The sequence below is a fragment of the Aquarana catesbeiana genome, linkage group LG13, assembly GCF_042186555.1.
Source record: "Aquarana catesbeiana isolate 2022-GZ linkage group LG13, ASM4218655v1, whole genome shotgun sequence".
Taxonomy (NCBI): domain Eukaryota; kingdom Metazoa; phylum Chordata; class Amphibia; order Anura; family Ranidae; genus Aquarana; species Aquarana catesbeiana.
Genome location: NC_133336.1, coordinates 78025037 through 78037743, shown reverse-complemented (window position 1 = coordinate 78037743; position 12707 = coordinate 78025037). Strand labels below are relative to the sequence as shown.

Below are 12707 nucleotides of genomic sequence, written 5' to 3'. Positions count from 1 at the left end.
AAAACGCCGCTATTGTGGGCGGTTTTAACCCTTTCTCGGCCGCTAGCGGGGGGGTAAAAGCTCCCCGCTAGCGCCCGCTAATACGACGGTAAAACGCCGCTAAAAATTGCGGCGTTTTACCACCGACGCTATGGGCGGCCAGTATGAAAGGGCTCTTAAGGCCAGACATTTTGCTTTTCCAGAAATGCCAGCCCACACATCGCTCCCTCATGATGGGTGTACTTTAGGTCAAGTAGATTTATCCTGTGCGACTATCGACGGATGTATCTGAAAGTTCCTGTGCCTGGAGTTCAGCATTAACAATGTGCTTCATTGCCATTTTGTGAACATCTCTGGGAGGCACTTGTGTATTAAGCTGCTCATATAAGAGTACTTTTTTTTTTTTTAAAGCGTTCAGCCAACTGAAAACTGACCTGAATCCCGCATCCGCACATTCAAAGTGGATAGGGGAATCCTGGCTGTATAAATTCCCTTATTGCTTCTATGTGTAAAAGGGAACTCTGGTGTAAGGGAGACACTGCAGACCGTGATGTAAAGGGGAACTCTGATGTAAGCTGGCTTTATTACTGTATGTCACACAATAGTTTGCTGAAATGCTTTACCTTTTGAAAATATTTTTTTCTTAGCTGACCTTGTTGAGTCTGTCTTCCCTACTGAATTTACAGCATAATAACATGCATGCTGTCTTTGTGGGTAGACCAAGAACCCTGGCGGGGAGCAGAGCGGGCACATCGGAGAGCCCCCAGTTGCTGCAGTCCACCGAGCCCCTGTACAGGTGCAGTTGCCCAGACAGGGCGCTCTGCCATCCAGACATAATCTGAAGGAGAGAGGAGTGGGGTCCACGGTACCCAGGGTGGAATGTTCCTGTAATCTGAGGATTGGAGTGGTGCAGAGGATCCTCTCCTGCAATCCTCTTATGGTCCGGCCCCAGGGGGTCAATCAGCAGGCCTGGGGATCCCTATATGGGTCCTGGAAGGAGATCAGGTCCTGTCTGCACAGCCCTGCTCATACAGATGGGCGCCTTTAGGCACATGCCTACAGTATCTAATGGGAAATCCAGCCCTGCATACAGACTTCATATGCCTGTATAACCTGTTCTATGGTCTTCTCATTACTCACTGTAATGTGCCTTCTCTTATTCAAGACCATAGGGTGAATAGTCTGTATTCAACTTATTAGTAAGTCGTTTCCAATCATTTGACATGATTAAAGTGACCCTAAACTGACACAAACCAAGACCTACAAAAGAAAAGGATTTATAACCCAGCTGTTCCTAAAATCTTTTTTTTCACTTGCAGAGCAGAAGGTTCAGTTGTTCGAATACTGGTCTGCTGTTGCTCCTTCCCTCTGCCTCTTTATCACTACAGGACATAGAAATATTATAGGTGTGAGTGGAAGAAACCTCAGTGGCAAGGGATTCAGGTATTCAACACTCTCAAAGTGTCAAATGTGAAAATTCTTTGGGTAGCCATAGCTCTGCAAGAAAGCGAAGGTTCGAAGGAGCGGGTGGGGGGATAGGTGAGTAGAAACACTCTTCGTTTTGCTTATGACTTGTTCCTGCATTAAAATCATGAGATGACCAACATGATTGTCATCAATAAATGTTTATTATTATACCTCAGTCAATATAATTCTTTGTAAAAGCTGAAGAGACCTGATCCTTGTGTTTTTATCGTGGTTAGTGTAGTCTACAGTTGTTCAGTAACTTGGACTATCTGCTTTCCAAGGTTTCCTCCTCTCAGCATTGACAGGAAAGCACCTAAAAAAAATAATAAAAAAAAAAAAAAAAAAAAAAAAAAATGTTGTAAACCCTCAAGGTTTTTTACTTTAATGCATTCAGGTGAAAAACCTTCTGCAGTGCAGCAGCCCCCCTTTTACTTACCTGAATCCAATCTTTCCAGCGATGGGAATGAGCACAGCAGCTCCAGCCGCTGTCTCGGTCCTCATTGGATAGATTGGTAGATAGCAGCGGGAGCCAATGGCTATCAATTAAACCAAACGACGCAGGCCCACACGATTGCCCCATGGAAAGCACTTCTCCGTGGGGGCACTCAAGAAGAGGAGGATCGGGGCCACTCTGTGCAAAACCCTTACACAGAGGAAGTAAGTATGACATGTTTGTTATTTTACAAAAAAAAAAACAAATGAAAAAAAAAATAACCTTTAAAACCCCTCTAAGCTCAGTATAGCCTGGTGAAAGAAATATATATATATATATATATATATACACACACACACACACAGAACTATGCATTTTGCTACTAAAAGCATATGGTTAAAATGGAGATTTTGGGAATACGTTAAGCTGACTGAAAGCAGTTTTACAAACATTTTTAGTACTTATCAGTAAATCAAATTTAACCCCAATACTTATCCTGCAAGATAAACTAGGGGTCTAATTTAAAGAGGGGGAGCAGATATTGCAGCCTGCACTCTGTATGATGACTCTATAAAGCAGCTTCCATTTTGCAGAACATTCATAAAATGCAGGAACTTGGAGGATGGTTTGTCACATGACTAGACGCACCTCTGAGATTTTTCTTTATTACACATTCTCCCTTAATTTTAAGAGCTTGGGAGCACTAGGCACATATACAAAGCAAATAAAAGCAATAAAACCAAACTTCACTCTCTCAATCCACAGTGATCATTTTAAATCCTTACGTATCCTCTTAACATTAGTGAATAGATCGGAAAATATGTCATAATTACTTCTTTTCATTTTTTTTTTTTTTTAACACATTTCTTCAGTTACTTTCTGACTTAAGCAAATGATGTCATACATTCCAGGAGGGGAGCTGAGGGGTTTTCTGAGCTAATTAGCACACCCTCCTGTCTGCATGTATGAGCTTAAGACAGATGGATTCCAGGAAGTAAAAGTTTCATGAATCGTCAGCCCTTACTCAGGATAGCCATAGCCGGAAATGCTAGTGAGTGTTTTTCAAAATGATTTCTCAGCAAAATAAAGCATGGAGACATGAATGGATGGTGAGTTTGCTTTGAACATTAAACATAAATAAAATAGCGGTTTTGGTTTGTGGTGCTCAGATGCAGTGTAGTTCAACTTTAAAAGGACAAGTTCACCTTTTTAAAAATAAATAAATGCACATCTTTTTGCAGGAAAAAAAATTTTATTGGGAGCCTGGAAAACATTGCATCCAAGATCAGCAGATCGTGCATGCTATGCAAGGCTCTTGCAGGCTCCGTGTGTAAGCTGTTTGGCCATACATCCAGTTACACATTAACAGGAGGCATTAATGAACTACCACGGCACTCAACAGAGCTGTGGTAGTTCATTGAAAACTACAAGCGACAGCTGCAAAGGCTGCCGGACCTTGTAGTTTTCAATTCACAGAGCTCTGTAAATGAGTGACAAAGCCGGGCGGGCAGAGCCCCGCATGACCACGTACTTTGCCGTTTCTGACGGGTGGGGGATATCCTGTGCCGCCTGTGACAGGTAGCCAGGGAGGTGCAGGGGCGGTGGATTTTTAACATTGTACACCCTGAATATGGGTGTAACAAAAGGTGAACTTATCCTTTAAAAAAAACTGTCACTTTGCCAGTCAACTGACAGTCTCTTTAAACATCTAATCCACTTATACTCACTCTCCATGTTCCTCCACTGCTCTGCTCTTTCTGGCATCAATCAGTCACATGGCTGCTGACTGGGCGCTCTGGCTTGAGCAACGCATCCTGAGCAGAGCTGATATGCTTACACATATCCAACAGTGCTGCAGGAGGCAAATCCCAAACTTCCTTGGTGTGTCAGGACCTGGCTTGCCCCCTGCATTTCCTATTGGACAGTAAGACTGCTCATCACTGTAACGAGCCAATGGGAATGTATGAAAGGCATTATTAACTAAAGACATGGTTAAAATATCTCAGAATTGGCATTTTGAAGCTGTGTAAAAGTATATTCGGAACTCTATGGTTGTCGCCTTTCTAGCCATATAGTTACCATGCTAATGACAGCAACATCAAAGAAAAACGAAAAACTCTAAAGAGACTACAGATTCCTGTAAATGAGGGCTGTTACTGGTCCTCATGTTACTCTGCAGCTGTACATTTATGTATATTTGTCATAAAAATGTAAACGATTATTACCTGCTGTGTTTTCAATCCCATGAACAACAGTTTCCTTAACCTATACCAGGAACCAGGAACACAAGAAAACAGTCACATTCTGATATTCTGCGCATATATGTGTCACTAAAACACCAAGAACACATTCAGGGCTTGTTTAAACCAGAGGCAGTTAGGTGTGTTTTTAAACACAGCACAAATGCATAGCCAAGAATGTATTTCAATGAACATAGTTTAGACCTTGCAGTGCTTTCATGTCCATTTATATTAAAAAAAAAAAAAAGGAGCATGCTGCATTTTTCTGCACTGGAACACTGCAAATGCACATGAATGTGATCTCAAATTGGCAAAAAAAAAATTCCAAAAAATGTACTACAACCGCATATGCAGACATGCATAGTGAATGCGGGGATTGTGGTGTAAACGGCACCTCAACATTAAATATGTGATGAGGTTGGAAAAGCATGTAGCAGTGACTTTAGAACTTTTGGAATCTAGCGAGCTAGCTATTACTCTATACTAGTGCCAGGAAGTACATCTTAAAGCAACCCAGTTGCTAAGAAAAAAAAAAAACAAACAATCTCCAAAACATCTGTCTCTGTGAAGAAGGCATATTGTAAAATACACACGACTCCTGAGTTTAGGCCTTGTTCACAAGGGTGATTACTTGTGTGTCTCGTACAGGGCCGAGTTTTGCTGGTATAGTGATGCACAGGTATTGAGTGAATCCTTGTGCTGGCAGGTCAATAGATATCTATTGGGATATGCAGCTACATGGACCCTGAATACCCCCGCACAGATGTTACATTGGAAAACAGCGACTGTGTCCGTGCAGCCACACGTCCCAACAGACATATATGAGACTGCCAGCAAAACACGGCCCTGCACAGGACATGCAAGTAATCACCGTGTGAATGAGGCCTAACTGTCCTGAAGGTCTTTAGTATCTTGGAGCGGAGGTCAGCAATAGCAGCTCTCATATTTCTCACAGGATAGGTTTTCCAATAAAAAGTGTGATCTTGGCAAACCACAACCTACATGAATAAAGGTGCCCCTAATGAGCATCTGTGCAATTCGGGTCATAAAAATGTCACATATACACAATTCTCTTCATTCTTAAAACTATGCTGCTATCATGGATGGGAACCTGCAGTAAGTGGAAACAAGTGCCAGTGTGGGAGATTAATTCAAAGAGTTTTACCTTCAGCCTTCCTGTCTTCACCCATTCACTTAGCTGTGCAAGGGCCGATCCCTCTTGATCTGTATAGTTCAGCACAAGAAATCTCTCCCTAGATTAGACAAAAGCAAGCAGGTTTATTCATCGAACTTGTTTGTTGTAATTCTGCAAACTTGGATAAACAGACAAAAAGATAATAATAGATGGATGTTCTTTATATTGTATACGTAAACCCAATCACAAAGATTTCATAGATGCTTTAACATGGTTTTATTTATAGATAGAGGATTTACCATAGACCTTCACCCTAAAGTATGTCATATTACTTTGCCTCCTCCCCTCACTCTCTTACAACTGGACATCATTTATTTTTGATGCCATTTATAGTATTTGTGCAGCTCTTCCGCATTTTTCACCTACACAAGGATTACATTTATTTTACCCCCCGCACGTGCAGATGTGCTGCAAGCTTCAAGTCCCGAGTGAGCCCTGCAGCACATCTGCGCATGCAAAGTTTATTGCACAAAGATGACTAATTGAGGAGGAATTAAACTTTCGCTGTCCTTGCGCATGCACAGGAAATCACAAGTGCAGATGTGCCCAAGGACTCTGCCAGGACCCAAAGTCAAGGCAGAGCCATTTGGCACATCTCTGCACACACCAGCGGGGGGTGAAAGGTTTAAGCCCCTCTAGAGCAGACTGAAATTCCTCTTTAAAGTGGAGCTCCAGCCCCCTCACCAAAAAAAATTTAAAGTCAGCAGCTACCAATAACTGTAGCTGCTGACTTTTAATATTAGGACACTTCCCTGTCCAGGGCTCTCAGGTGCTGCGGCCGCCATTCCTTTTAAGGGAAACCAGCAGTGAAGCCAGCTCCCTACTGCACATGAACTGCAACTCAATTTATAACATTTGTATCATGTGTTTTTTCAGGATTTTTAGTTGATATTCTGTCTCTATCATTTAAAATACAACTATGAAAAATTTGATAGACCCTTTGTTTTTTTTTTTGTAAGTGAGCAAACTTACAATATCTGCAGAGGATCAAATACTTAATTTCCCTACCGATAACATATCTGATGCATTACAGGAATGAAAGTAAATTTGGTCACAGTGTAGTCAACTTGGTAAATATTAAGCAGTGTCACAAAATACAGTATATACTGTACACACACACACAATATCCCTAGCCAATCATAACACAGTACACCAACCTTGTAATATTGCGTTCTTTCAGGATGGACTCCGTTCGGGGGTTAAGTGGAGGCGGGTAGGGAACATCCTTGTTATACTGAGAGATCTGACCACACAGAATAACATGGCTGCTTTTGTTCATCTACTGACAAGAAAGTACAATAGGATGAGCACTTTATCATCTTACTAAATTAAAAATACATTTTTAGCTGAGTCACCAGATTAAGATCCATGGTCTATGATGAATGTGATTAATTAAAGGAACCCTGCACTGCAAGGGAAATAGTAAGTTGCCATTACCTACATATTGTTTAGAACAGTGGTCTCCAAACTGGGGCCCTTTGTTTGCATTTTTCCTGCCCTTGGGGCACTATCCATGCCCTAACCCCCCCACTGTCAGCAACAGTGGAGCAAAGTTCCTGCCACTGACAATGGGCATTAGTCCTCTGACTGACTCAAACTATGGCACATTATTTCTCCCGTTGATACCAACGGGGGACTGTTCCTCTCACTGACACCAATTATGAGGCACTATTCTTCCCACTGACACCAACAATGTGACACTATTACTCCCACTGACACCAACAATGAGGCACTATTACTCCCACTGACACCAACAATGGGACACTATCAGGGGCGGACTGACCATTGAGCCACTCAGGCACTGCCCGGGGGCCCCATCAGAGTTGCCAGCCTCAGTAAAACCAGGGACAGAATGTATAAATCTGTGTTTTTTTTTTACATCTGTCTGTGTATACTGTGTGTACATGTATGTGTATACTGTGTGTGTGTGTGTGTGTGTGTGTGTATACTGTGTGGCCCCATAATCTCTGATTGCCTGGGGGCCCCATAATCTCCTATTGCCCGGGGGCCCCATGAGTTATCAGTCCGCCCCTGGACACTATTTCCCTATCGATTAACCCTAATACCAATGATGGGGCATTGTTTAATCCCACTGATGCCAGGACATTTTCTTCCCCCAATGGCAACAGTCCAGCCCCCCTAAAGGAAGCTCGGAGACCCCTGGTTTAGAAAATGCTAGTTGCCTGGATGTCATATATAATCAAGGGCTTCAAAAATATAAGTCTATTAACTTGACAAGTACACAGATGCATAATTCTGCATGCTTGTGCCAGGTCAATGGCACCATGTATTGTAGCTATAAGCAGCTACCATTTCCAGAAGGGGGTCATTCATTGTGTTATTATATAAGATAATTTGTCTGAAAAAAAATGTGGCCCACGTTTCACATTTTCTTGCAAAGCTGAGGTTTCAAAATGTTAATAAAAAATATACACATTTTCTACACATGCATGCACAGCTATAAGAGGACAATCCAATCTGTAGGTAAAACAGTGCTATCTAAAGGCAAGGAAGAGTTAAGACTTGTTGTCTATGACCCCAATGGGGAGATCTTTCATTACCTCCTGTCCCTGTGACACCTGTAAAAGCAATCAGGTGAGGGTTGGGTCTGTAAATGGTTAGCCAGACAGCAATAAAAAGATTGTCAGGAATTATATCCCTATTCTCACAAATCTGAACACCCTTTATAAACACTGATCAAATGGTCAATTTTTGGCACCAGTGTTGATGATGATGCAGTGTGCTTGGTATGCCCTGTGTACTTAGGTGATTTTTGTTGCCATATGTTGCATGCCACAATGGTTAAGCACTGGCCACTTGAACATGTATATGTATCCATTGACCTGGAAAGGTTTTACATAAAGACAGGATATAGTTTCTGATAACACAAAAGTGGGGAGGTCTGTCCACTGTCCTGTGTTTGAAATACAAGGCCAATATCATTATGAACTTTAAAAATGCAGTTGCCACGTGCATGGTCACAACCATGGCACTGTATAAAATTCACACACTCCTATACAGTACATAAGCAATCCTATTTACCTGACTGATAACAATGTCGCTGATCTCTCCTCCAACATTGTCAAAGTAGACATCCACACCATCAGGACAGCAGACTCTTAACTTTTCTTCAAGTCCTGGCTCCTTGTAGTTTAAAGCCTCATCAAAACCCAACTCTGAGGTCAAAATGGCACATTTTTCATTTGTTCCACAGATACCTACAATATGGGAGCAGCCGAGGAGGTGGCCGATCTAGGGTCAAGCATTGATATTAGAGATGGCATTGCTGTCACAGCAACAATTTTATTAAACACAGATGAAAACTATCCCATATATAGTGACAGAGCAGCAGACTTACAGTACTGGAAGCATGCACTGATTATATGCTTTTGGCCTCATGCACATGGGCATAAAAAAAAAAAAACTGCTTTACAGATATACAGCCCATTTTTATTTATGCCTTTAAATGCAATTCTATGTTAGCCTATGTGGCCTTGTACATTAAAGTGGTTGTAAAGGTTTTTTTTTTAACCTTTATGCATTCTTTGCATTCCCACCACAGCGCCCCTAAAACTTACCTGAGCTCCCTCTCAATCCAGCAATGTGCATGAGAGCCTTGACTGTCTCAGGACTCCCTCTCCTTATTGGCTGAAAGAGCAGTGGAAGCCATTGACTCCCAATGCTATCCATCACAGCTAGTGAGCCAATGAGGAGGGAGCGGGGGGCTGGGCCGAGCCGCGGCTCTATGAGTCTTATGGATGCATAGAGCAGGGCTCGGGAGCGAGCACGCATCAGTGACACCATAGCAAGCGGTTTACTATTGGAGGCACTGGTCATGGGGAAGGAGCCAGGAGCGCCAGTGGGGGACCCGAGAAGAAGAGGATCAGGGCTGCTCTGTGCAAAACCATTGCACAGAGCAGGTAAATAAAACATTTTTGTTTAAAAAAAAAAGCTAAACCTTTAATACCACCTTAAGCGTTTAGATCAGTATTTTAACCACTTGCCGACCAGCTACTGTATATATACAGTGGCAGGTCGGTTCAATTGCACCAGGGATCCGCGTTCGCAATACACAGAGGCAGAAGGCGGATCCCAGTTCTGAAAGGAGACATTATGGAGATCTGCTGTTCCCAGTGATCGGGACCAGCGATCTCTGTGGTGTTCCAGTGAGCCAATACAGTTAGAACACACTGGGTGAACGCAGTTAACCCCTCGATCGCCCTTTAGTGTTAACCCCTTCCCTGCCAGCTCATTTATACATTGATCAGTGCATTTCTTTTTAGCACTGATCAATGTAATAAATGTCATTGGTCCCCAAAAAGTGTCACTTAGGGTCAGATTTGTCCGCCGCAACGTCTCAGTCCCGCAAAAAAATAAATAAATAAAAAAAATAAAAATAAAAATCGCAGCCATTACCAGTAAAAACATAAAAATGTTTTTTTTAACGTCCATAAATCTTTCCCATAGTTTCTAATAATGTCACGGTCTGCCGCAATCCTGCTAAAAATCGCTGATCACCGCCAATCAATATACGCTTATTGCGTTTTTTGTTTTTTTTTAATTTGTAAAAGAATATATATTGACCTAAATTTGTTTTTTTTTACTTTTTTTTTCTGCATATAGCAGAAAGTAAAGTTAGGATTTTTCCGTCATACTTACCTGTAAAATCCTTTTCTTGGAGTACATCATGGAACACAGAGTAACCATAATAATTACTTTGGTGGTATTTGATCACCTCTGCGGTTTTTATTTTTTGTGCTATAAATAAAAAAAAATTTAAATTTTGAAAAAAAAAAAGGTAAGTATGAAGAAAAATCCTAATTTCTTTATCGTACATCACGGGTCACAGAGCAACCATAATAATGACTATATGGGATGTCCTAAAGCAATGCACTTGAGGGGAGCGAGACACAATCACAGAAACTGCCACCTGAGAAGGATTCCTTCTGCAGCTCAAAACATACTGTGGCCCAGCAGTATCCTCCATGGCTTTGATATCCATCTGGTAAAATTCTGTGAATGTATGAACAAAAGACCATGTAATTGCCTTATATCCTGAGCAACTGACACCTGATGGCGGATGGTCCAAGATGCCCCCACACATCTGGTAGCGAGTGCTTTTACCAAAAAAAGGGGTGGGGGTGGGGGAAGTCACTGTGAAAATAGTTAACTTGGATGCCTCCTGCCCATCCTGGGCTCTACTGGCAGCACAAACCAGGATTCCTGACCTGTACCGACAAATCAAGCAATTCTGACCACCAGAAGTACCTCCAGAGTATGCAGTGATCCAACTCCTGCCAACTGAAGATCAGAAAAGAAGGCAAGACATTGTCTTGATTCAAGTGAAAACCAGACACCATACTAGGCAAAAAATGGATGAGGGCGCAACATCACCCTAATATGATGCGAGACCAAAAACATCTCCTTGCATGAAAGAGCCGCCAACTCTAATGCCGCGTACACACGGTCGGACTTTTCGTCTACAAAAGTCCAACGGACGCCGACGGACTAAAGCTGGCTGGTAATCCGATCGTGTGTGGGCTTCTCCGGACTTTCAGCAGACTTTTTCAGCCTCAAATCCGACGGACTTTAGATTTGAAACATGCTTCAAATCTTTACGTCGTAACTACGACGGACCCCGAAATCCGCTCGTCTGTGTGCTAGTCCGACGGACAAAAACCCATGCTAGGGCAGCTATTGGCTACTGGCTATGAACTTCCTTATTTTAGTCCGGTGTACGTCATCACGTACGAATCCGTCGGACTTTTGTGTGGTCGTGTGTAGGCAAGTCCGTTCGTTAGAAAGTCTGCTGCAAGTCCGCCGAAAGTCCGCCGGAAGTCTGTCGGACAGGCTGTCGGACTTTTGTAGACGAAAAGTCCGACCGTGTGTACGCGGCATAACACTCCACTTAGTGAAGTGATAGCAACCAAAGAAACCACCTTCCGAGTTAAAAGACTAACAGAATCTCTCGATTGGTTCAAAAAGTGGCCTCTGCAAGGACAGTCAAGATCAAATTCAAGTCCCAAGGACACAAGAATTGCCTGACAGGCGAGACTGTCTACGTTACACGCTGTATAAAGTATGAATCAAGGCTTGAGAAACAACAGACCCTGGGAAAAAAAATGTATAGGGATGAACCCTGACCGTTAACGGTACTTAAGGCCAATCTCCTTTCCCCTACCGATTGGAGAAAGAAAGAGAAAATCTCCCACTCACATATTTCGGTGGGTGCCACTTCCTGGCACCCCAGGCAAAAAAATATTTCCAAGTCCTGTAAACGAAATTCTCCGAAGCTGGTTTCCAGGGGCTCAACAGTGCTGAGATACAGGATTCAAGACAATTAGGTTCCACTAGACTGGGAGTGTTCAAGAAGCGACCCCCGCAAGACTCACTATGTCGGTGTACCAAGTCCTCCTGGGCTAATACAGTTAACACTATTAACACTGTTTTCACCTGCCAGATTCTTCTCAAAAGATCTGGGAGAAGTTGAAACAGAGGGAAGCATCAAATAAGGGAGAACTGGTCCCTAAGGTGTTACCAGTGCATCTACCCCTATTGCCAGTGGGACCCTCGTCCCAGACAAAACCTGTCCCAAATTGTTGTAGAACTTGGAATCTAGTAGATTGACCTGCAGAGTTCCTTTTGCCACTATTCTATACCTGGAATATGCACGGATGATAGACACAGTCCTTGTGCCGTCTCAGACAGAAAGTGGTTCACCCTCCTGAGCCGTATGACTCCTGGTGCCGCCCTGATGGTTGATATATATGTCCCTGCAGAGGCTTTCCTGGATAGAACCTACAACTGGTTTGTACCATAATCCAGAGCAAGGCGTACTGGCCAAAAAGCTCCAAGATATTTATGGGCAGTATACTCTCCTGTGGAGACCAAGTCCACTGAACTGTAGCCACCCTCAAAGCAAAGGGAGAAACTGGCATCAGTGGTTATTATCTTCCAATACCCGAAAGGAAAAATTCAACCTTTCTAGATTCCGAATTATCGACCACCAATCTTTAGCTGTACAACACCCCGGGAACAGAGCCCCCCGGCAATCCAATGTCTGGATCTTCAAGTTCCAGACAGAGAGAATGATCCTCTCCAAGACCCGGAGTAGGACTGTACATAAGGAATGTGCTTCGACCTAGATACAGCTTCCTACGGCAAAAATGGACCAACTGCTTCCTGAGCAAAGGTTATTGAGGTATTCTGACTGAGATTGACACCCCCTGAGTCTTTAACAAGTCCAGCGCCAGAGCTAGGATCTTTGTGAACCTCAGAAGCTGTGGCCAGTCCGAAGGATGGTCACAAAAAAGAAAACAGACGACTTTCCACTGCAGTTACAGAAATCTTTGGTGAGGCTGGAAACAACCCGGCACATGAAGCTTTGTGTTTC

At 42.9% G+C, this 12707-nt stretch overlaps 1 protein-coding gene across 4 annotated transcripts in view; it reads right to left on the bottom strand.

Moving 5' to 3' along the window:
• LOC141117135 (prostaglandin reductase 2-like) overlaps positions 1–12707 on the bottom strand; it is a 33274-nt gene that overhangs the window by 2561 nt on the left and 18006 nt on the right. For 2 of the 4 annotated variants that reach the window (XM_073609774.1, XM_073609776.1), the window contains 5 exons: positions 8357–8566; positions 6472–6593; positions 5285–5372; positions 4105–4144; positions 1589–1759 (listed from right to left, as the gene is read on the bottom strand). In XM_073609774.1, coding sequence (XP_073465875.1) covers positions 1689–1759; positions 4105–4144; positions 5285–5372; positions 6472–6593; positions 8357–8566 — 531 coding nt within the window. In that variant the 3' untranslated portion in view covers positions 1589–1688. Of the gene's footprint in view, positions 1–1588; positions 1760–4104; positions 4145–5284; positions 5373–6470; positions 6597–8356; positions 8567–12707 lie in introns of those variants that run through there. The other 2 variants (XR_012237109.1, XM_073609775.1) reach the window with 2 other exon arrangements.